The 23,927-nt window shown below is 47.0% G+C and overlaps 1 protein-coding gene across 1 annotated transcript in view; it reads left to right on the top strand.

The window, feature by feature from the left end:
- LOC110469858 (uncharacterized) overlaps positions 1 to 20,601 on the top strand; it is a 102,191-nt gene extending 81,590 nt beyond the window's left edge. Inside the window, exons 15-22 of the mRNA XM_085590243.1 lie at positions 4,334 to 4,414; positions 4,785 to 4,833; positions 5,127 to 5,176; positions 5,527 to 6,763; positions 11,130 to 11,204; positions 12,145 to 12,212; positions 15,286 to 15,423; positions 16,533 to 20,601. Coding sequence (XP_085446369.1) covers positions 6,695 to 6,763; positions 11,130 to 11,204; positions 12,145 to 12,212; positions 15,286 to 15,397 — 324 coding nt within the window. The 5' untranslated portion in view covers positions 4,334 to 4,414; positions 4,785 to 4,833; positions 5,127 to 5,176; positions 5,527 to 6,694 and the 3' untranslated portion in view covers positions 15,398 to 15,423; positions 16,533 to 20,601. The remainder of the gene's footprint in view (positions 1 to 4,333; positions 4,415 to 4,784; positions 4,834 to 5,126; positions 5,177 to 5,526; positions 6,764 to 11,129; positions 11,205 to 12,144; positions 12,213 to 15,285; positions 15,424 to 16,532) is intronic.
- The last annotated feature ends 3,326 nt before the right edge of the window (positions 20,602 to 23,927 follow it).

Genomic DNA, 23,927 nt, shown 5'->3' with positions numbered 1-23,927 from the left:
GATCATTTTTAAGGTCATTATCACGTGAAGCATTTCCCTCAATGCAGACACAGAGTTCAGGTTTGAGGGCTGGGGGCTCCTGAAGTGAGTCCTAAGTGGAGAATCAGAGCAATAAATGGATCATTCTTTGGTTTGATGCTAAAAGAGATTCTGGCACCTCTGGGCTGTCAGAGGTGCAGTGATGGAGTCACTTCACCCTTTCCTATCACAGTAATGAATTCTGGATCAAATGCTGCTCTGTTTGTGTCTCTAGCAGCTCCCACTGCAGCAAAGAGGTCGGGGAAATATTCTTCTTCAAGCAGTTTAGGATTAAGAAGGGATGAATAACTTTTCTGAGAGAAGAAGAATACGTTTAATTTTGAATTTGCTATTCCTTGGGCTTCGTGCAGCCTGCTCTGCTCTGCTCTCCTCCCGGGTTTTGTGGCAGAGGGAGACAAGAACTGCTGCAATATCTGCTATGATGAATGCCCTGGAGGAACCTAATGGTTATGGAATTACTGCATGTTTGAAGGGTCTGACATGGCAGATAATTCCTCCCTGCTCCCCCTGCCCTGGCAGCACAAGATTTAGACTTGCTGATGCTCCTGAGGAGCTGTCCCAGGCCCAGAGATGGTGGGGATAAGGTAAATAACCTCTCTGGCCACGGGCAGCTTATCTAAATGAAAACCCAGCTCCAGGCCCCTCGGAATCTCTGCCATCGCTCCTGCAGAAGCCCATATTTAAAAAAGAAAATGAAATGTTGGAGTTTGCAATTTCAAGTGGGTGCAAGTATTTCAGTCCCAGAAAAACGTAAAAATTAGATGGTAGATTGTCATTTTGGGGCACTGAAGCATTTATTTTTTTAACAGAGTGCAAAATGCCACATTTTATTCAGAGCAAACAAAACCAATCAAGGCCTTTGACAAGATATGAATGGAAGGGACCCACCAGGAGCTCTGAGTCCAGCTCAGCCTGCTCAGAACCAGCTCTGGAGTTCCGCCAGTGCCTTCGTGGTAGGAAACATCAGCAAGAGCATTAAAGCTTTAATTCCCAGCTCCCCATTTTCCCTGGGATGCTCCCCAGTCTCCTTTTTCCCCAGGGCAGCAGCAGGGCGCACCAGCTGCCCACAGCTCCCACCAGGGAAATAATTAAAGAATGGATTTTTAACCTGAATCCAACACTTCTGCTGTTTCCAGGCTTGTCTGGGGCACAAATTGGAAATCAAACACCAACAAGTTCCTTCCATCCCTGCCGAAAGGCTCCAGGCTTCATTTAGTCCAGGCTCAGAATTAATTTTCCTATTAAATGAATGTGTTCTTAAAACGAAGGGGGAAAATGTTTTCACTGATAAGATTGTTCTGTGAACCATTCCTAATGAGCTGCTGTGTCATCCCCTTCTGCCTCCTATTTATCTTGTTTAGATCCCTTCAGTGTGAACTATTCCAGTCCTCTGCTGCCTGCTAAGAGTTTGTTTTGTTTTATTTTAACTGGGAGCTTCAAATACCTTTTAAAAGCTGATAGTGAAATATTTTATTTATTTCTTCATTTTGGCCTTTTTTTAATAGGGAAGTGTATATAACATATATATAATATATATATTTAAAACTTTTTATCTATTTCTGTAAGGTTTGTAATCTATATTTGCATTTTTATGCATGGTCTTGCTTATTTCCCAAGGACATTTTCCTTCTTGCTCTGGGAAAGGGCTTGAACTCCACCCTGGCATCTTTAGGACCACTTGTGAGGCTGCCTTTAAGGTGATTTTTATATAAAAAGGGTTTTTTTGCCCAGCAGAAGCAGAATTTCATTGTCTGTTTTGCAGCAGGTGCTGTGAGGTGTGCATCACCAGCACCCAGCAGCTCTGCATTCCTTTCACATGGTAAAGCACTCTTGTGGATAAAACAAATATATATATATATATATATAACTTCCCAGGAAACATTTTTTGAGGTGCCTTTAAAACAGGAGAGATGAGCACTGAGGGGGGGAAATCCCTCAAGATCAAATGGAATAATTTTCAAGCTCTGCAGGTCAAACAAGGCTCTCATTGTGTGGCTGGCTCCTTCCAGGTGACTCCCAGGGCCCCGAGCACCTCCAGGCCCTGCTGGGATTGGCATTTCTTTCACATTTTGTGAGCATTTGTGGGATTTATGTTCTGTTCTAGGCGGGGTATTGCTATTTATCCTCCTTGTCCAACCCAGTGCACCCATCTCCCACTCTGTGGGAAGAGCTCACACTCTTCTGTTGGTGTTTGCTGGGTACCAGGGAATCTCCCTCTGTTTAATCCCAAATTCTGGATGCGGGGATCACTCTGGGAGGTGAAGCCCAGCCTGGCTGGGGAACCACCACCAGCACGTTTTACCCCACTGAGACTCCCCTCTGCCTCCAGAAATGTCAGTGAGAGGTGCTCAGCTTCCCAGTGTATTTTAAGGAATTGAACAAATTAGAAGAATTATTGAAGCAAGAGCTTTCCCCTGCCTCTGTCAGGTAACGCTGCGCTCGGAATTTATCTGAGGAAAGGAGAACTTTCACAGCCCAGTGACTCCACTTTTTATTCTTTCTACACTGTGAAGTATCATAATATTCTTTAATAGTGTCATACTTATATTTCATGGTCTAATCCCCTTTTCTCCTCCATTCCCATTGTATTTTTTCCAGCTGGAAGTCAGCGGCGCGCTGGCGATCGGCTGCTCGCGGCGCCCGGGGCTGAGGCAGCTCAGCCTTTCATCAGGAATTGCCTCCTGTCCCTAGACTGAAACACTGCAAACTTTGTGCTGTAAAGAATTAGAATGTCCTGTGCATAATGTACATTTTCTTTACCTTTTCCATGATCTGCCTCGCAGTGGAGCACATTTGTCACTGGTTTTCTCTCCTCGTGCCTTAATGAGAATCTCAGGTTTGGGAATGTGCGGCTTCTGTCCTTTGTGTCTAATCTGTGCCCTCTATTTCTCTCCCCCTCTTGGAGATAAAAGTGCATTTTGCTGCTGTTGCAGTTCCAGCTGAATTTGATCAAGATAGAGGAACTGACTCATCACCTTTCCCTGAATCTTTAGGAGCTGCTGTGGCACACGTGGCCCGGATCAGCGCCGGGCAGCGTCTGCTGGGGCTGCGAGAGGGAACAAGGGGCTTTGTTGTTGTTTTCATCCACATTAAGTCTCCTTTGGATCCTGCCTCTCTTGATTTTATCTTTTATAAGTGAAGAGAGAAGGGAAAAAGCTGAGCTGATGGCTGGGAGAAGGACACAAAGTGTAAAGCTCCCTCCGATGTTTTCTCTGCCTAATGGGCTGGGACAGTGGCTGCTCTCCCCGGGGAAGTGTGCTGGGAGCTCTGCTTGATTCTGTCCCAGGCAATGCTGGATCCTTCACAGGAGCTGCTGCAGGCACCACTTTTCTTCTGGCATGATAACAGGGCGCATAATTCCAATTTCACAATTCCCCCATCGCTCAGCCGGGATCAGTGGGAAGTTCCTGGAGGCCCCTCAGGCATTCCAGGGCACTGGGAAATGGGCTTTAAACAGAAATTTCAATGGAAGAGTTCACCTGGGGAAGTGCTGGCCACTTCTTTCCTGCAGAGCCATCCCTGTGTGCAGGAGGGGTGGCAGAGCTCAGCGTGGGCTGCCAGGGACTTGGGACTGGCATTTCTGCAGGGATTGTTTCTGAGCACAGCTCCTTCTCCAGCCTGTGAGCAGCACATTCTCTCTCCTCTCTGCCTGGCATTTCCTGGGGGCTCCTTGGCCCTTCCCTGGGGCCATTCCAGAGGCTGGGAATGGGGGAGTTTCCTGCAGGAGCTCGGGGTGGAGCAGCTGCTTTGGGCCAGCACCCCAGGAGCAGCAGAACTGACTCGGGTTCAGGCTTGCAGTGATGACAATTTGCTTCAGAGCAGAGCTGTGTTTGCTTTGGGGACTGTTCAGTGGGCTGCAAGGACAGGATTTTAGAGGATTTTACATCATCTTGCAGCCAAGCATTTCCCCTCCTTTCCCTTCACTGCACTTGGGGTCTGTTGCCTGCCCCAGCTGCAATCCAGCTCCCCATATGTCACAGATCCATCCACAGGCTGGGGTGGAAGGGAAAGCTTTGACTTGTTTGGATTCTGGTATTCCCAAGCTTTGACTTGTTTGCATTCTGATCTTCGCAAGCTAACTGCTGAGTTTAAATCCATAAAACTGGAATCTGCCTTTAGTGGGTCCATAATTAGATTTATTTTATCTCATGTTTTCCTGCTCCTCACAATGGATATTTTTCCCAAACTGCCATGACATTGGGTTTGTGTCTTCTTTTTTTGCTTCAGTCCTTTAAGTCATCTCTGCTCCTCTAATTTTATAAATTACTGTAATGATATCTTTTTTTTTCCCCAGTGCTGGGGCTGGAGTTTCTGAGCATGATGAAGTTCTTCTGTGGAGATGCAGATCCCAGGTTTTAATTACTGCTCAGGCCAGGTAAGCTGATCTGGGGTTTTTCCCAGGGAAACAGCCTTGGCTCTGGCAGTGCTCTGCTCCCCACCACTGCTATTCAGCATCCTCCATCTCAGATGGTTTCTGATTTTATTTTGGTCAAAGTCCTTGAAATCCAAAGATTTTCCTCTAGTTTGTTTTGCTTTGCTGGGTCAGGGGTTATTGCTGCAATCTCTGCTATTGCAGGGAAATTTAAATGGGGTTTTTCCCTCCTACTGCAAAAATCCAGGAAAAGAAAGTGTCTGTGTGGAGGGGAACTTGGAAGGGAAAGGAAAAGCTGTTGTGTTATGCAGAAGAATTTCCTTGCTTCTTTTAACTGCCTCTTGAGATTAGAATTCTCTGCCTTTATTTTTAGCAGCCAGGCTGGTGGCAGGAACAATTTCTTCCCTTGGCTTTGTCAGTAGGTAAATACCACATTTATTTTATTTAAAGCAAAATCTGGATGCAGAGGAAATGCACCAGTCCTCAGAGGAAAGCATGGAGAGCTGGGAATGCAGGCACAGCTTTCCTGCACTCATAATATTGCCATTAACGCTGAATTCCTGATCGCTGGCTTTTATTTAATGGTAACTTTGTGTTTGAACAGATGGGGCTGTGTAATGTAAAGACAATCAATTCTCATACAAAAGTGATAAATGAAGAACAGAAAAGCATGTCGTATTTCGAAGAATTTTAAATGTATTTATCTCTGTTACAGTGAAAGTTCTTCTAAAGAATAACTGCTGATTAAAGCAGGTTTTATCACAGGTGAACTATTTTCCTCCCTTTTCTCTCCAATAGCTAAAAAACCGTTGCCTTTTAGTTTTAACTTGTCCTTTTCTAACCCACCAAATCCCACTTGTGATTTGTGCTTTTACTGAAATAGAAAAGGATTAAGTGACATGGTGGAGCTTTAGATGTTGTGCAGCAAATCACACTGTCACAAACTGGAAGAAAAACTCCCAGGAATGTGAATTTACATGGAGTTGGAGAGAGCTCTTTTAGGTTGCAGGGTTTAAACATGATTATGAAAGGGGGTGGAGAGAGGCAGAAAGAAAGCAGAGAATCAGAGGAATGCTGGGATTTAAATTTGGGTTATTTTCTATTTAAATCTGCAGGCAGATTCTCCTGAGGGAAAGAGCCCAGGCTGAGCCCATATGGAAACTCTCCTTTTTCCTCCCCACGGGAATGTGCTCTCCAGCAATTCCCAATATTTATTGCCAGCTCTGAGGGAATTGGTGCAGGTCAAATGAGGCCACGGCTCCTCAGGCAGCTCCTGCGAGGAGGAGGAGGAGGAGGAAGAGGAGGGGAAGGTCCCAGCCCCAGGAGATCCCAGGCTGCTCCCAACGCACTCTGAGGGGACAGGAGGTGACAATCTGGGAATGGGAGCAGGAAAAGGTTGGGATCCACCAGAGCAGCTCTGTCCTGCTCAAACGTGACAGCAAATCCTCTGCTTTGCTCAGCAGGGCAAATGTGGCTAACATCGAATATTGATGCCTGTTTCCCAGCTGCAGGAGGGAAAGGTGTTGGAAGGAAATTCCCTGCCAGGGTCACGGCAAACAGGAGCTCTGTGTGTTGTTTGTGGGTGTTTAGGTGCCTCCAGCACAAGGATCAGTGAAATTCCAGGTCTGGGAGCTCCAGAGTCATTTGTGCCATGCTCACCTGGAGCTGGGAATGTATTCCCACTGAAATCAGCCCAAGCAGATCCCGAAATTTCCTCTTGACTCACCTTTGGTGAGTTTTTATTACCTGGGCAGGCTTTGCACCTGGGATCTGAAATTCACAGTGCACACCTGCCTGCAGCCAGCACTGTGAGGAAAGGGATGAGGATTTCAGCGGCACCACAAAATCCTTCGGAAGGTGTGGAGCCTCCAAATCACATCCCAGTGCCTCATTACCCAAACCATCCCAGCTCCCAGCTCCTCCCATGGGTTGGTTCTGTGTGCTGAGAGGACAGGATTGGGAATTAGCCCTAATTCCCCCCGTTTGGCACAACAAACCAGCGGATGCCGTGGATGTGATGCTGTGTGTCACATCCCGGGTCTCTGCCCGACCTCCTCGGGGTGGGGAGCCTTTGATGTCGTTCCAGATCCTTCCTCTCACACAGCTTTGTCTGGGAGGGGAATTCCTGCCTGACAGCTGCTCACACTCCCACATAGCCACGCTGTCAAAATATTACATTCTGCCCTAAATTATTTGGTAGCAATGGGAAAAACACCTGCTTGCTGAGAACACTTCTTCCTTTTCATTATCCGCAGGAATTTGGGGGGAGATGGATTATTTCGAATGGTAATGACAGCCCTGTGCAGGAGCAGGGAATTTTTGATTCTTCTTGTTCCACTCCTTGACATTCAGGTGCGTTGTTCTGATTCCCTTTTCATCGTGTGGGAGCAGCTTCCCGAGGTGAAGGAGATATATCCTATTATTTATCCATTACATCCTGTAGCATGTGATGTACAGAACCTTTTTGGGCTAACGGTGCAGCAAAGGCTGCTTTTTAATTATAAATACACATCTAATATGCAGGCAGGCAAAATTGACAGGAGCAAGAGGAGAGCAGGAACGGGGGAATGGCTTGGAACCGCCGTGCTGTGGGAAGTTTAGAAAATTAGCGTTAAAATATTCAGAGGTGTGTTTTAATTTGATTGAGAAATGTGACATTTAGATTGACAGGCAATGCCATTCTGAAAGTGCATTTTTCTGTCTGACTGTCTAAACAGTTGCTATGTAATATTTATATTTGTCATGTGTTTTTCTAGATAGAGGAGTTCTTTAGATACTTCAATTTATCACATGAAAACCCTCTTAAAGTTCTTATGTGTTAGTTTTAATGGTATTTGGTGATTTATAGGGTTGGTTGGGGTTTTTGGATGATTTTTTTTACAATATTATGGCGTCTGTGGAGGGAAATACACAAAGAGGGGGGCTCTCTTGCTTTCCTTGCAGATCTGCTCCAAGGGGAGGAGCTGAGCTGGCCACGGGGCTTTTTCCAGGGCTGTGTTGGGGTGCCAGGCAGAATTCCTGGCAGGAGGAGGCTCCTGGCTGGGCGGGATGCTCAGGATGAGCGGGATGCTGCCACCCCTGGGAGCACGGCAGGACGGGGAGGGCAGCGTGGCCTCGGGGTGCCCAGGAGGTTTGGGGCCGGGCAGACACCCCTGGGCTGGTGCCAGGGCTGCCAGCAGGGACCAGGAGCAGAACTGGCAAACCCAGCAGGGAGGGAGCAGCCCTGTGCCACCCCAGCTCCGTGTGACAGCCCAGGCTCCCAGGGGGACACCGAGGGTTTGGGGACGTTTCCATCCCTTGTTTCTCCCGGGTTCTTGATGGGTTTTTTGCTTTTCTTGCTATCAGAATAATTTAGTTCAGGCAAGAAGCAACAATCTCAATTGCCTACCAAGCCCTTGTGAGGAGCATGACAAAGCTTTTGGGTTTGGGGTAGGTACCAACCCTGAGTGCCACCCCATGAGCTGCAGAGCTCTCCCTCCCAGGTGTGGACATTCTCAGTTCAGCCAGAGAGAAAACAGAGAGTTTCTAACCAGGCAGGAGCCTGGGAAGCAGTTGGGAAAGAATGTAAATAATTCTTTATCTCTCTTGTTGTTCACATTATTTAGAGAGAAATTCTGCCACTGCACACCAATGGATTTGAGATGTTTTCACTGCAGGACCAATGGAACTGGGCTGGACGATGCTCTCTATAAAAAGACTAATATATTTGAAATAAATCCGAGTTCTACTCCCAAGCTTTCTGAAGTGGAGTCCTCTCATAACATCCTGCCTCAATGGTGTCACCCAGGAGAGCCTGGAGCGAGGGGTGGGAGCAGCTCCTGCTGGCAAGTGGCAATGGAGATGTTTTCATGACACTTGCCAGCCATAAAATCTCAACTCCTTCAAGGGAAAATGGCATTTTAAAGCCTTTGGAAGTAATAATTCCTTGTAAGATACGCATAAATAAATATATGGATATCCAGCTTTCATTGACACATATATATTTATTGTATTGCACTTTAATGTCCCCCCCATCTATTGCTTCAGGTTTATTGCATATTTATTATCTGCAGGTAAAGATGAGCATATTAGTTAAAAAAAAATCTATAAAATATTGAAGATGTGGGGGAAAGGAATATTTATTTAACCAGGAGATTTATTGAACGCTACTGTGAAATACGTCAGCACAAAGATGACATTTTTTGGCCCCTGTTCAACAACCCTTGAGGTTCCAGCACCAATTTCACTGCATTCAGCCCCAAAGCAGGAGCCACGCTGCTCCTGTGCCTTTGGCGTGGTTATTTCAGGAGTTTCAAACAGGAAAACTCTGCTGCAGGCACTGGGAGGGGATGAGGCAGGGCTGCTTTGGTTTGTTCCTGCCCCCAGGAAATGCAGATTTGCTGTGCCTGCTCTGGTGCCGTGTAACAGCGCTTTGGCTACGGGGAGAATCAGCTGTGGTAATTAAAAATGCTTCTGAGGCTTCAGCAGCTGAAATAGCTGGAAATATTGGGCTAATCATTGACTTGAGCTGGACTGGGCCCATTGATCACCGTGGTTTTACAAATACCTGCTCCAAACCCAAGACCTTTGTCATGCTCCTCACAAGGGCTTTGTAGGCACATGAGATTGTTGGTTCTTGCCTGACCTAAATTATTCTGATAGCAAGAAAAGCAAAAACCCAAGCTAAATTACTCTTTAGCAGAAATTCAGGCAATGGACACTTTTCCATGAATATTTCATGGCAGGCTATAAATAATTCTGTTGGATTTGGAAGAGCAGAAAGTGACTACTCGGATGATGTAGGGCATTTATGTAAGGCTGATTGCCTCGTGCCTGCTGCAAGAGCAAGATCCATTCATGGAATTCAAGCAATGTGTGGGCAAATTGGGCATTTTCCCATGAATTTCTTTGCAGTTGCTCTTTGTTTCAACTGCTAAGACTGGAACAAACACAGCCCTGTCATTCACCTCTGACAGCACCTGAGAGCAAAAGGAGATGTTTTCACAAAGCTTTTCCTTTTAGGAATGTTTTATTCAATATTTTAATGCCAGTTCTGAGTACATTGTGCTGATAAAATACAGGTTTGGTAAGTGCTGAGGTGTAGGTCCCTCTGAACCTTCACTCACAAGTAAAAATCAGCTTCAGCTGATGGAATGATCTTCCCTAGGAACTGACTGGGATGGGATTTTTCTCTGTCAGTGGTGCTCATCTCTTCATATCAACCAGGGGGAAAAAAGAGAAGAATTAGAATTGTTTCTTCTTTATGTCTATCTAGGATGGATCTTATGCAAACAAAGAAATCAAAATATCCTGTATCCCAAGGTTGTTCAGCTTGGCCAAGCCCTGGGCTGATCGAGTCCAGCTGCTGCCCCGTGTCCCCAAGTGCCACATCCACAACCTTTAAACCCCTCCAGGGATGGGGACTCCCCACTGCCCTGGACAAACCTTTCAGTGAAGAAACACAGTTTCATCCTTCTGTTCTCCTCCTGGTCTGTATGATGTGTTCCAATCACATGCTGCTCATTTTCCAGGAATCACAATGCTCATCCACTTTCCTTTCTCTCTGCCTACAACTTCAGTTATTTTTCTCCCCTGGTAGAACAAGGCTCCTTTATCCAACTTCCAAGCTGTATTTCATCCCCCTTTTTCACCATCTCTATGATCCCTTTTGTCATGCCAGAAGTGCTGCTCGTCCGTGACAAATCTGGAGAGCAGCAGAGAACTTTCCTGTCTCTCATCTGGAGTGTGTCAGGCCTGGCACACAGATTCCAGGGATACAGGAGAGAAACAGAGAGGAGCAGGAAAGTCAAGGGGAGACATGATATCAAACAGAAATTCAAGCAGCTGGGAAAGTCTGGGAACCAGCACATCCCTCTGGCTGCCCTGGCTGTCCCCAGACCCTGGCAGGGGCTCAGAGACCTTGGCACAAAGTGAAAAACACCTGTGGCTTTGATTTTAGCCCATGGAAAAAGCTGCCAACTCTGTGTGAGGAATTACAAGCCACAAGGGTTTGAGTAGTGTGGGAGTTGGGTTAACACAGGGTGAAAAAGTAGAATTTTGGTGTTTTAAAATAAGGGGCTCAAGGGGACAGGATGAAGGGATTTGGGTGTGTCCTGACCTTCTTCTCCTTCTCCTTGCCCTCCATGCCTTGCTGTGCTGGTGACATTTTCTGTTGGTTTAAGGCACAGACACACTGCCCAACAGAAATGACAAATATTGGCACGTTATTGCAAACATGGCACAGGCAGTTTTTGGTATGAAATGGTAACAGCAGCCCAAGGGGGGGAGTCTGCCACAGACTGACCTGCTGCACAGACCCAGCTCCTTGGGAAAGCATCTTAGAGATAAGAGGAATAAACACCCTTGAGAAGCCAACCCTGCTCATTCTGACTCCTTTGGCTGAGTGGGCTGGGAGAAAAAGACTTTTTACAATCTTGGGATCACCTCAACCTCCAGACCCCCGAGACCTGGGAGTGCAATCAAACCTTGCAGGAGGGGTTTCCATGGATCCCTGAGCTCAGGGGGAAGGACCCATCCCCTGGCAGCTCCTTGCAGGTGACAGGAGGAGAGCAGGAGCACGGGTGTGCTGGCACCTCCATCCCTGGGAGGAAGCTCCTTCCCGTTCTGTGCTGTTGCCATCCAAGCTCCCCCTCTGCTCCTTTTGCAGCTGCTATGCAATTGCCTTGCATTGGAGTTTGCCCAAGTTCCAGTTTTTCCAGAGTTTTTCTGTTTTATTTAGAGCTTTTCCAAGTGGCTCCTTGCAGATGTGGAGTTCTTAAATGCTGGTGATGCTTTCTGTCCACCCTGGGAGATGGTGAGTATTCCTGCCACTGTGGGGCTGGAACACCAGGCTGAAAGGCTGGAATAACTGGGAGCAAACCTCAGTGGATGTGTTCTGGATCTTCTTAGGGGAGCACAGAAGGAGTTAAATAAACCAGAGCTGGAAGGACATTCCCAAATCCATAATGCACAAGATTGGCATTCTGTCTGCATACAAATAGCTTGGATTAGCAGGATGTGCCATTGCTTTCCCCATAAAAATATCCACTCTCACATTATTTTAAGACACTTTCAAAATAGAGCGGAGTTAAAATATTTGTTTTAAACTATCCAGGGATCCTTGCACAATCTTTTTGATTGCTTTTTATAGCCCTTCTCCACCCTGAGTCATTTAGCAGCTCCCTTTCCCAAAATACCAGTGGTAACTCTCTCTCCATCTCTGTGATGGATGTTTGTGTGAATTCATTTCCCTGCTCACACTTGGAGCACTGCCTCTCTAGTTTGGGACAAATGCAGCCTAAATGGGGGGTTTAGAGAAAATATAGGGGAAATAGGGTTACCAGAGCAGCTGGGGCTGCCCTGGAGACTGGCAGTGCCCAGGGCCAGGCTGGGACAGTGGGAGGTGTCCCTGCCATGGCAGGGGTGGCACTGATGGGATCTGGGGTCCCTCCAACCCAAACCTTCTGGGGTTCCCTGCTCACTCACTGTGGAGGTTTTTAATTTACATTTAATTTACAGTCACGTTCCACACTCTTTTATCGGACCTGGACATTTCCCTGTTGGTGCAAAAGGCTTTCAATGGCTTCACTTATCTCCCTCCATGTCACCCACAAGAAGTGGGACGAGTTTGGGGCTGCTCCTCTGAGTCTGGCCCTGCTCTCATTTCTGTCTCTCATAGCCAAAAGTAAAATCACAATGTGTTCTTTTCTTGCTTTTATAAATTGAATATCCAGTTTTCTCCCGATTTCCTTCAGGAGCATCTGAGTGAAATTGTTTTCCTGTCCTGCAAAACACTTCAGAAACTTTCCCTGCCCAAACTGAGGTGAGTGGTTTTGCTTCTTTATTGCTACTTTTTCTGCAAGCAATAGGTTCCATTTGCTGGGTATTTCAAGGCACTTTGATTGTATCAAGTTTGAATTTTAACTTTCTTTCTTTATATTTTGGAATGAAAAGAGTATTTCAGCTTTGTGTTCTGCCAGCTCAGGATGTTTTCACATCGGCCCTTTCCCACAAACAACATTGGTTTGTGCCTGTTGGATTTTTAAATGCAAATATTGGGTTGAAATTCTCACAAGTGTTTTTTGTACCTTACCCCTCCCTAACAGGTAAGGGCCAGATTATCTCCAGATGTGGAGACCTTTTCCTTGGATTCTCAAGGATTTCCAGCTAATTTTGACATCTGAAATAGCTTCAAGTGCCCTTAACACCCTTATTTTTTCCCTTTTATCTGTTCCAGTTCCCCTGAATTCCACACCTGTGCATTTTCTAGATTTCTCTATTGTCCTGGATTGTTTTCCATCTCTTTCTGACACACAGAGCTCCACCAAGAGCTTGGTAAACTCTTTAAACAGCTCAAAGAAATTACCACTTTTCCCTGCTTTCCATCATCTCTTAATTCTTTACCTTTTGAGCGGTGTAGAATTTTCTCCTCCACCTGTCAGGCTGTGTGTAATTAATGCTGTTCTCCCAGCTCCCACATCCCTTCCTTCCCATCTCCCCCTGGCTCTGTTTCCTTTGCCAGTTTGAAGGCACCGATTATTCTGCCTAAGAGGCAAAAAAAGTTCAAGCTGGTTTTCATGTGACAGCAGCAACATCAGCCAAAGTTCTGCTTGGAAAGTGCTGCAGGATTGCCTGGGAAGGGATGGAAACTTCTCCATTCCAGTCCTCTCTGGGAGGCAGAAGGGTGCCCGTGGGCTTGGAATGAGATGGGATTTAAGGGCCCTTCCTACCCAAACCAGTCTGGGATTTTACACCCTGCTGGGATTTTAGACCCTGCTCCTCTTTTCCAACCCAAAACAGTCTGGGATTTTAGACCCTGCTGGGATTTTAGACCCTGTTCCATTTTTCCTTCCCAAACCAGTCTGGGATTTTAGACCCTGCTCCTCCCTTCCTACCCAGACCACTCTGGGATTTTGGACCCTGCTGGGATTTTAGACCCTGCTCCTCTTTTCCAACCCAAAACAGTCTGGGATTTTAGACCCTGCTCCTTCCAACCCAAACCAGTCTGGCATTTCAGACCCTGCTCCAGGAGGGGAAGGCAGCCCCAGCCTGGTCCCTGCAGGGACAAGGGACAGTGCCCTGCTGCTCTCCTGCAGGACCCAGCTCCCATTCCAGTGCATTTTGGGATTTGGAATAAACTTGCAAGTGTTGAGTGATGAGGGGTAGTAACAAATCTTTTGAAGTATTCATATGAAATTACTGCAGTCCAAAGGGCAGGGAGCTGAAGCTGGGAGTTGGTTTCAGCAACTGAAAGTGGTTTTATTTTATCTTTTATTTTTAAGAAATGCATAAAAAAAATGAATGTTTGGTTTTTAATTTTAATCTGATGTTGAGGATTTAGAGCAGGGAACGTGTTTCTGCATGGATCCCAGAGCCAGGAGCTGCTGTGGCACTCGGGCTGTGCAAACCCCAAATTCTCCTCTCATCTGCCAGGGGGGAAGTGTCGCTCTGCAGGGGGATGGAAAAGGAAAAGCTCTTGGCGAGAGCAGCTTTTCCTCATGTTTTTTGCTTTTCCAATATGTTCTCTAAGTGCTTCCAAGTAAAACACTTCCAGCAAGCAGCAGGAAGGAAGTGTGATTTCAGGGTACATGGGGATCAGGGGGAGACACCCCAGAAACAAAGGCAGAGTTGGGCCCTCAGAAATAAATTCTCATTGACTGCACAGAGGGTGGTGACAGCTCCACACCTGCCAGAGCCCCAGGGGTGGTTGGACAGCTCAGGGGCAGGGTGGCATTGTTGGGGGGTCGGGTTCTGATCCCCGTGGGGCCCTTCCCACTCAGGATATTCCCCAATTCCACGAAAGGCTGCTTGCATAACCTGCACCTCGCTCCTGAGTTTGGGCTGCCTGACTCAGCTGGAGGGAGCAGTTGTCCTGGTGGCTCCACTTCCCTGGTTGTCCTGAACATACTGGGAACACTTGGTTACTTAATTTGTTCTATTAATAAACATAATTCTTGCCTATGTGAGCAAAAATCAGAATAAAAGGCGAAGCAGGAGCTGCCTTGTGCTGCACCTTGGCTGGGCTCCACAGGGATTAGCTGTGGGGTGCAGCAAATCCTGCTCTGTGTCAGCACCCAGGGCTCTGGAAGGGCTGGTGGAGGGCTCACCTGGCTCAGGGGGGCTCCGTGTGCTGGAAAAGTCTCTCCTCCAGCCCGAGCTTCCACAGAAAGGCTCAGCAGTCTCTGGTGTTGGTCTCAAGGCAGTTTATTGTGAGTTATCTCAAAGATTTTCTCCTTGGGCTGCTGTGGTTTGCTCACAGCTCAGGCAGAGGCACACACACACCCTGACATCCTCTCTGACCCCGACTGCTTCTTCTCTCCCACCCAGGGCTGCTGCTGTCTTTGATATGGGACATTACGTGTGACATGGTTACAGTTTTTCCCAATGCCTATTACCTATATTAAATGGTGCTTTTCTATCTTTTATATGGTACATTACGTGTTACATGGTTACAGTTTTACCCCAATGCCTATTACCTATATTAAATGGTGATTTTCTATCTTTTATATGGTACATTACGTGTTACGTGTTTACAGCAGCTGGGACAGTGGGAGGTGTCCCTGCTATGGCAGGGGTGGCACTGGGTGGGATCTGGGGTCCCTTCCCACCCAAACCATCCTGGGATTCTGTTCCATGATGGCAAAGACAAAATGGGAGGTTAATGGTGTGTTGTGATGTATTTCCAGCATCTGAGAGATCAGCATACCAGGATATTGTTTATTCTGGTTAATCTGAGTAAGACACAGACCTTGTGGTGCTCCCGTGCTTCAGCTGTTGATACAGCCCCCCTTGGCAAAAAAGGCACGCTCTAGCTTCTCAGAACCTTCTTAATTTTTAATCTTATGTAACATGCTCTCATTTCCCTGTGTTTTACACCTATTTCCTCATTCTGCCAGATCTCACCACCTGCCCTGCTTGTGGCCTCTAGAGCGATGTGCACAGCTCATCAAGCAGCCAACGATGGTCTCTAAAAAAGGGAGAAAAGCTCCTGATGTCTCATTATCCTGAGTGGAGCGTGCTGGCCAGGCAGGAAGGTGAGCTGGGGAGCCCAGGGCAGGGCTGGGCCACGCTGGACCTCTCCCACAGGGCTGCTGTGGCTGTGGCTGGGCAAACAGGGCAGCGTGGGCACTGAGCAGAGCTGAGTGGTGGGCTTAGCTGGGCACTGCCCACCCCCTCACCAGAGACACTCGGATCCCCTGGCATTGAAACTGCACAGCTCAGGGAAATGCACATCTCTGTGCATCAATATTTGAATTTCAGGGCCAGCCTGGGGAGGTGGGCAGGGCTGAGGGAGGCTGGGGGTCCCCTGGAGGGAGGACTCGGGGCTGCTGCAGGTGAGCTCAGCCCCTGCTGCCCCAGCTGCTCTCCATCATCCCCTGGGATGGGGTTGGGATGGGATTGGGATGGGATGGGGATGGGATTGGGATGGGATTGGCTGGGATTGTGCTGGGATGGGGATGGGATTGTGCTGAGATTTTTCTGGGATTCTGCTGATATTTTTCTGGGATTGTGCTGGGATGGGGATCCCCCAGCTCTGTGTGCCCACAGCCAGCACAGGGGTTACCCTGGCCAGGGCAGCATCCCTGTTGCACGAGCAGGGAGGTTGCTGTGCCAGCTCCCAGGCTCAGTTTGGAAGCTCCTGAGGCAGGGAAAGGATCCCCTGAGCAGCAAAGCCCCTCGTGCTGTGCTTGCCTCTCACTTCCCTCTGCTCCAGCCCTGCCAAGAGGCACCAAATGGCAGCACCCCAAGGCTCCTGCCAGTGCTTCACCTTCAGACTGCAGCTTTGCTCCCATCGGGCTGGAGGGATGCACACAGCTGGCACAGGGAGGAGGTGCTGTGATGGGCAATCACACACCAGGCACTTCCTGAGCACATCCTGCTGCTGGGATTTGATTCCCTGACACATTCGTGTTTTATCTGTTTGTTTGGGAAAGGTGCCAGACAAAAGAGACACAGAAATTTAAATAAATGCAGGTTATCTAGAAGACAGGATTTCATATTCACTTCAGGCATATCAAGATGTTCCAGAGCTGGGAAGAGTACAAAGAATGATGTGAGTGTTAGGAGCACTGATAAATTGGTTGTACACAGCACCGAGCCCGGCTCTTAAGCTGATTTTTTGCTGTAATTCATGTTCTACAAGCACAGGGAGAGCCACGAGAGCTGCTGCTGGAGCCTGAGAGAGCAGGTTTGCTGTGGATGGAACCTCCTCGGTGCAGGAATCATCTGTTACACTGCCTTTCAGCACAAAAAAAAGGATCAAATTCCCCCTGCAGAGGCTGCTGAGGACTAAATAACCCCGCTGTGATTTCGGGGCTGTGCTGTGGCCAGAGCACAGACAGGGCTGGAGTGCTTTGGGCACAGCAATCACATCACCTCCTTTGTCTCCGTGGGTCTGGCGTGGCTGGAGTTGATAAATCATTGCTGGGGTCTGCAGATTTGCTCCCTGCCCATCGTGGTTACAGCCTCAGCTGGGCTGCAGCAGCCTGGCTGCCTGCATGGCATTTACTGAGAGCAGGATGCTGCCCCGGGGCTCCAGGCTGAGCAGGTGCCAGGCTCATCAGGGTACCATCCTGCTGCCTTGATTTTTAAGTGTCAAGTTTTCTTTTATAGTTCTTTTGAAAGTTTGATGTCGCTATTGGACACAAAATGAGCACACAGAAGCTTGGTAAGTTCAAAGGAGAAAAAAGACCCAGTTTTATTCAAACATCTGGTATTTATAGAATTCTAAAGGTGACCGTGGGTTGGAGGATGGAATTGCCACCTCTCCGACCACACTGGTCAAACCAACAGCCCATCAATTCTCTCCTCCCACCAAGAAGAATGCAAAACAATCATTATTTACATGAACATGTGTGAGAACTCCTGTAGAAATACGTAAACATTATCAGAAGGCTGAAGGAGTTTTATGAGAACTTCAAAACTTTCAAAAGAAGTATAAAAGAAATCTTAACACTTTTAAAAATCAGAACAGCACCATCCCAAGCCTTTGCACCCTGGAAGGTGAACTTGGACTCTATTAGAAACAGGAAGGCTTCAAAGGGATCACAAAGTCCTGGATCTCAGGGCAGTAATGAGGGATCTGCTTGGAAAGCCCCAGAATTTGGTATTTCTGAGCATGGTTTGAAATCCCAGTTCAGCCAATCTGGGGAGAAGAGGAAAAAATATTAATAAAAAATATTAATGGAGCTCTACATTGAGGCCTTGATGTCACAGAACCATGGAATGGTTTGGGTTGGGAGGGACCCCAAATCCCACCAGTGCCACCCCTGCCATGGCAGGGACAGCTCCCACTGCCCCAGGCTGCTCCCAGCCTGGCCTTGGGCACCGCCAGGGATGCACAGCTCCTCCAGGAATTGCAGCCCCTCCCCACCCTCCCAGGGAACAATTCCTAATTCCCAATATCCCACCCAGCCCTGCCCTCCGGCGCTGGGAAGCCACTGAAGTGACATTGCAGAATATTGCTCTCTTCTACAGAAAAATCCTCTTTAGATGCTTTTGTTTGTTGGACACAGCAAAAATGGGGTTTATGTGTTCAATTTACCCAGGGCTCTCTGCAATGGATGGCTGAATTTTTAAACAAAAATCGCTCCCTTGTGTTTCCCTGCCCTCTGCCTCGTGTCCCTGCTCCCCCAGTGTAATTATCCAGTTACTGACTCTGCACATCAGGTGTTTAACGTGGGGGAGGAGGGGGCTGAACACTTCCATTAATTAAGCCAAGTTGTAGCAGATCATCATCATTTTTCAAGGTGTCAATTGAGAGATCTCTGGGAGTGCTGCAGATGAGCCGGGACCACCTGGGAATTCAGTTCCCATCACAGCATTTCCCAGCCTGTGCAAATACTTGTCAGAGCTTCACGTTAACCCTGCAGCAGCTCTAAAGGAGATTTGCAGGGTTGCCCTGAACGTTTAATTTCCATTCTTGTAATATAGAAAAAAAAACCCCCAGTGAACCCCAGAATTTTTCTGCTGTTGTGCAGGGAGGATTTCTGTGGGGCTTTGAAGAAGTCAGCTGCAAGGTAAAAAATTTAGCTGTAATTAAACCATGGAATGCTGCTGTTGGAGCAGGAAAGGAGGGGAAGGCAGTAAAGCAAATATCTCATAAGAAGCACAGAGATGAATGGGAATTCTGTGGGGTTTTTATGTGTCCAGGTAAGAAAACTCCCTGGTTTATGCCCAGCTTGATTAATATGAAGCCATGCAAATTCCTGGTTTGCATCTCTGCTTTATCCCACTGAAACCAGTCTGGAGCCCAGTCAGTATCTGTTGGCTTTCAAAAAGCAGCAGCAGAGGCACTTCCAGCCCTGTGGTTCTGGAGCTGGAGAGGTTTTAGGAGGTGGGTGAGTGCTCCCAGGGCTGGGGACATCATATCCCTGCCTGGCACAGCTTGTGTGTGGGAAACTTCTCTGCTGAGGCCTGAAAGTCCTTATTTCATCCCAGAATCACAGGGGAAGATTTATCATTTTTAAGGTGCTGCTTTTATGATTTTTCCCAGCACAGCTGTTTTGTGGCTATTTTGTAAATCAAATATTATTCTGATTTGGGCACCGGGAGCTCCCGCAGCCCTGGGACACCCCTTTCCCTGAGGGCTGGACATCCGTGACACGGGCTGACCCTGCAGCTGCCCTGGCTTTGTCACCATTTATTCTGCAGCTGTGGGGTGGCAAATCAGGGCTGAGAGGTGGGGCTGGGGTCTGCTCACCTGGGAGGAGGGGAGGCAGGGCAGCCCAGGGATGCTCAGCTGCCTTTGGGGTCTATCTGCAGTGAGGGGGCTCTGACCAACTCCCTGAGGTCACAAAAAGGCTGTTCTGGGCCCCTGGAGGCTGCTGGAGTGAACAGAAGGTGTGAGCAGAGTGAAGGTAACAAGCAGCTCGGTTTATTTGTATGTTTTAAATCTATTTTATCGTAGTAGAATGTATTTTTTTTTCTCTTTGGAGAGCTCTGTTGTGGTGGTTTGCTGTCTTAACACAAGAGGCAGCAATGTCTTTGATGTCTCTCTATAAAGTTTTATCCCTGTGCCCTGGCTGACTCAGAGGCTTGTCAGAGGGACTTTTATTTTAACTAACCCAGTGGAGGAAGATGGGTTTGGGGCTGTCTCTGCACCAAACTCCAGCAGCAAACAGGGAATTCAAGGGGAGGCATTGAAAAGCCTCAGGAATAACCCTCCAGGTGTGCAGACAGCAACCAGGCAGGACTGCAGCAAGGCAAGCCATGGAGCCTCTTCACTCCCTTCCTCCTCCCTGGAATTGGAGATTTTACTCCAGAACTTAATTTTTGTCATTGTTAAAAACCTTGTTTTATCCACCTTGGTTTTCAGGCGGTTCACTTTTTCCTTTGTGCAGCTTTGTCTTACAGTAGAACTGTTTCTTCCCTCTTCCTTATTTATTTGCTGGCACCAAATCTAGCTAAGTTCCCAGGCTAAATAAGCAATTTTGTTTTAATCTCAGCCTCTGTTCCCACTTCTTGATCATCCATGCAATCCTTGTATACACTGAAATTCATCTGTCTTGAGCAAAGATGTACAAAATTATACACGAGACTGAAAATTTAGCTCTTTGTGTTGCTGCCTGTTGGAAAAATGATGTGTAATAGGATTGAACTTTTTTAATTGCAAATTCCCATTCCACGTAAACCATGCTTGGTTTCCTGCTCTTTTACTTCTGAGTTCCTGGTATTTAACAGAAATTCTTGTTGTTCTCTCTGAAGAACAGCATCTTTCACTTCCCTCCAGACAGGAGCAGTAGAATGGAGTCTCTCTGGGGCTGGAATTGGATTCCTGGGGGGTGGAGAGGAATGTTCTACTTGGGTCAAGGAGAATCTCCTTTCTGCTGCTTGCTGCTGTTGCCCTGGGGGCTGTGGGGCTTGTGCTGCCTGGGGAAAGGTTTGCTGCATTTAGGGTGGGGGTCTGCAGGGCTGTGTGGGGTCTGCAGGAGCTTCTGGGCTTGGTGAGGTTGGAAAAGGGAAGTGCGAGGTGCTCACAGGAGTGTGGCAGGCACACGCTTCTCTCTCCCAGGATTTTTTCATACAACAGCACAGAGGAAAGAAAGAGAAAACAATTTCTATTTCTGCTCCTTGTTTTCCCATGTGCAATGTGTTTGGAGAATTGTTTACCTGGGGTGATGCTTGGTTGGATTCTGGTGGGGATTGTTTGAGCTGGTGGCCAATCCAACCCACCTGGGGCTGGACTCAGAGAGGGTCACAAGTTTAGACTGAGTTAGAGATGGGAGTTAGAACAAGTAGATTTTTAGTTTGAGTATCTCCTTTAAATAGTATATTAGTGTATTATAGGATAGTTCTATTAAAGAAATCATTCAGCCTCTGGGCTGGGGTCACACACCAGCATTGCTTCCCACCAGCTTCACCTGCATTTCCAACACAGCAGAGAGGAGCTCTTGCAGTAGCCCCAGGAGCTGTGGAAAAGCAGCAAAGTGCCTTTAGCAAAGCATCCACAGCAGGCTTATTTCCTCCTCTGTGGTCCCCACCTGGGCCAGCCCCTGCTCTGCTCCAGCCCAAGGACCAGGCTCAGGCTCCAGGACTGTCCCCAGGGCTGTTCCCAACACGTTTTGTGTCTCCTCCTCCCCAGCCCCGAGCTCTCCTGCGTTCTGAACATTTTGCATTTCTCTTTTTGTTGGCTCAGTCACCCCCTGGGCTCTCAGTGCCACCAAGTCCCTCCTCAGGGAGGTGGAATCTGCTCATCCTGCAGTTGCAAAGGTGTTTTCCCCCAAAAGAGACTTTGCCCAGGTTCTTCTCCATAACAGACTTTTGTGGGAGTCCCCCAGCCTGTGGCTCGGGAGGATCAGCTCTGCTGCAGCCATGCATTTATTTGCTACATGTTCATGTTTCTCCTTTAATATTCTGTTGTCTAATTGTGGCTCTTAATCGTGCTCATTACCTTAAATCATGCTCTGCCAGCCATCCTTTCTGTCAGTGGCAATAAGGGTTTTTTTCCTCCCTGGAAGGTGCTTGTAGCTGAGTATCAGTGTCTCAATAATGAAGATTTATTGGCTCAGGCCACACAGGACTCTGTGGGGAAGCCACACACCGGGTTATGAAGAAAGGCAGAGAAAAGTCAAGGCCTGTAAAACACTTCAGGGATGGGGATGGCAGTCAGAAGTTTAAATCTCTGCCCAAACCATGGTGGCTGAAGGAAAGCCTTTAAAGGAAAGCCATGAAGGTGTTTGGCACCTCCCACAGGAGCCAAATCTTCCAAATTCATTCCATCCTGAATGAATTTGCATTTAATTTAATTTTATTTAATTTCATTATTCCATTTCCAATCAACCAGGCCCATCAGCACATTTATTAATTGTATCAGTCTGGTCCAAAGGGGTTCCAAACGTGATTTTAAAGTGTCTGAGGCTCTGCAGGTGGATCCTTCTGACCAGCACAGGGCTCCAGCAGGGTTTGAATCTGAGCAGCACCTACACATTTATTTTTGTACTTGTGGGGGCTCTGAGGGCTCAGGGCATTCCCGTGAAGTTGAAAATTTTGTGTCCAGAGCAGATACTGAACTGGCACACCCAGCAGAATGCAGATTTGCAGCTTGGGCTTGGGAAGAAGAGCAGAAATAATGGAGAAGCCACTGAAAACAGTCAGGCTGTGATGGGACAAGTTGACAGCAGTGGGACTTGTGAGGAGATGACTAAAATCTCTTTTTGATGATTAAAAATGAGTGTATAGCTGCTGGAGTTGTAATTCCTGTCACTGATGCTGCAGATTGTGGCACAAATCAAAGCTGTCTTTTACTCTTGGAGTAAAACATAACTATTGAGAAATAGCTACGTTTTACTCGAAGAATTAACATTTTCTGTCCTGTTTTACGGGGATTTCAGTTCCTGTGGATAAAAGCCACGTCCTCTCTGGACCTTGGCTTTCTGCTGACTGGATCTATTTGCTTTTTCTTGCTCCCACACGCCCCAATTTGTGCACCCAGATTTGTTCTTCTGGATGCTGGCTCGCTTTGGGCAAATATTCCTGTTCAGAGCATCAATGAGCAGAGCTCTGGAAGGTTCCCTGCTGGAGCTGTGCCTGCCCAGACTGGCAGGGGCACTGACATTTGGGGAATTTGTCCTCAGGACCTTTGACCAACCTGTGGTAAATGGGATTTTTGGCTCGCAGGGAGCTGTGGGTCTGGGAAAGCTGCAGGTTGGAGCTCAGGGGTTTTCCTTCAAACCACTGAGAAGATGATTTGGGGAGCTCTGAATTCCCCAGGATTTATTTAAAAGCTTTTCCCCCTCTTCATTTATTTATTTTTTCAACACCTGCAGCTATGGATGAAATCTATTTTGAAGGGAGCTGTCTCTGTGCTCATTATTTTATCATCCAGCTGGAAAATGGCTCAAAACTTTCAATCCTCAAAAATCACTAAATCTTGAGGAATTTCCAGACCAGTCAGTTTTATCTGTTTTCACTTAATTGCAGAACTTCTGAAAGAAATGTCTTGTTAAGAAAAATATCTAAATATTTGTAATAATAGGAAATGGTTTTGGAATAAGCACGGGGATCATGGAGAGCCTGCCTTGACTTGCTGGAGGGCAGAATATGGCACTGGATTATATAAAAAAAAGACATCAAGGTTTTGTTTCCTTCTAAAACTAAGAAAAATTAGTTGAGCCCATAGTAAATGTGGAGGTTTAAATGAAGTTGAGTCAGGAGACTTCCCCAAAGAAAGATGAGCTTTTGTTTTTGGAAGTATCTTGAATTCTTATTGGAGATGGATGTGACTCACTTGGGATTAAACATAATTTGTGTTAGTTTTAAACTAAACAAGTGCAGATTTGAGGAAGAACCTCAGTGTTGAATATTCCTCTGCCCTTTGGGTGGTGCTGAGCTCCCTGGAAACCTCTGCACCCTTTGGATCTCCCAGACCTGTGGGCATTTCTCCACCTCGTGCTCCTGCTTGATTAGCACTTTGTCGATAACTTTTTTGACTCTGTGCAAAATAAATCTCCTGAATTACGGGGCCGTGGTAGAGTTTTCAATTAGACATGACACAAAAGCTAACAGCTCGCTCTTGTGTTCCTGGGCATCCTCTCCCAATAAATCCTTGAGCAGACACTGCTGCTTCTGAGCAGGAGTGATGTAATGGGGTCACTCCAAAGGGCAATAATATAGATTTTTCTCCAGGCATTTTGTCATTGAAGAGTGTAAATCTGACTAGTTTGGAAAATCCAAATCAATTTATTGTGCATTAGGAAAATTCCTTGATATATTTTCTGTATAGCAGAACATCGTTGCTTCCAAGTACCCTGCTTTGAAAAACAGAGCTATTACTTGTAAAGGGATTTTCCTAAAAAAAAAAAGCACGGCCATAAAAACCTGAAGGTGGCAAAGGATATAATTCCTCCCCTGATTTTGGATCAGACATCTTGTATTTTAAGAAAGGGAGACAGTGGAGAAATGTTTCCCCGGTGGTGATACCTATAAATTCTCCATGAGTTATGTGATACTTGACTAAAATTGTAACTTTGGATGACCAAAAACCATCACTGCAAATCTCAGTGCATCTTGTGTTCCGTGGTCAGAGCCCTGTGGCAGA

Source organism: Lonchura striata, chromosome 12 (assembly GCF_050655825.1).
Source record: "Lonchura striata isolate lonStrDom1 chromosome 12, ASM5065582v1, whole genome shotgun sequence".
Classification (NCBI taxonomy): domain Eukaryota; kingdom Metazoa; phylum Chordata; class Aves; order Passeriformes; family Estrildidae; genus Lonchura; species Lonchura striata.
Note: the sequence above shows the minus strand (reverse complement) of the source record. Positions and strands in the feature narration are given on the sequence as shown.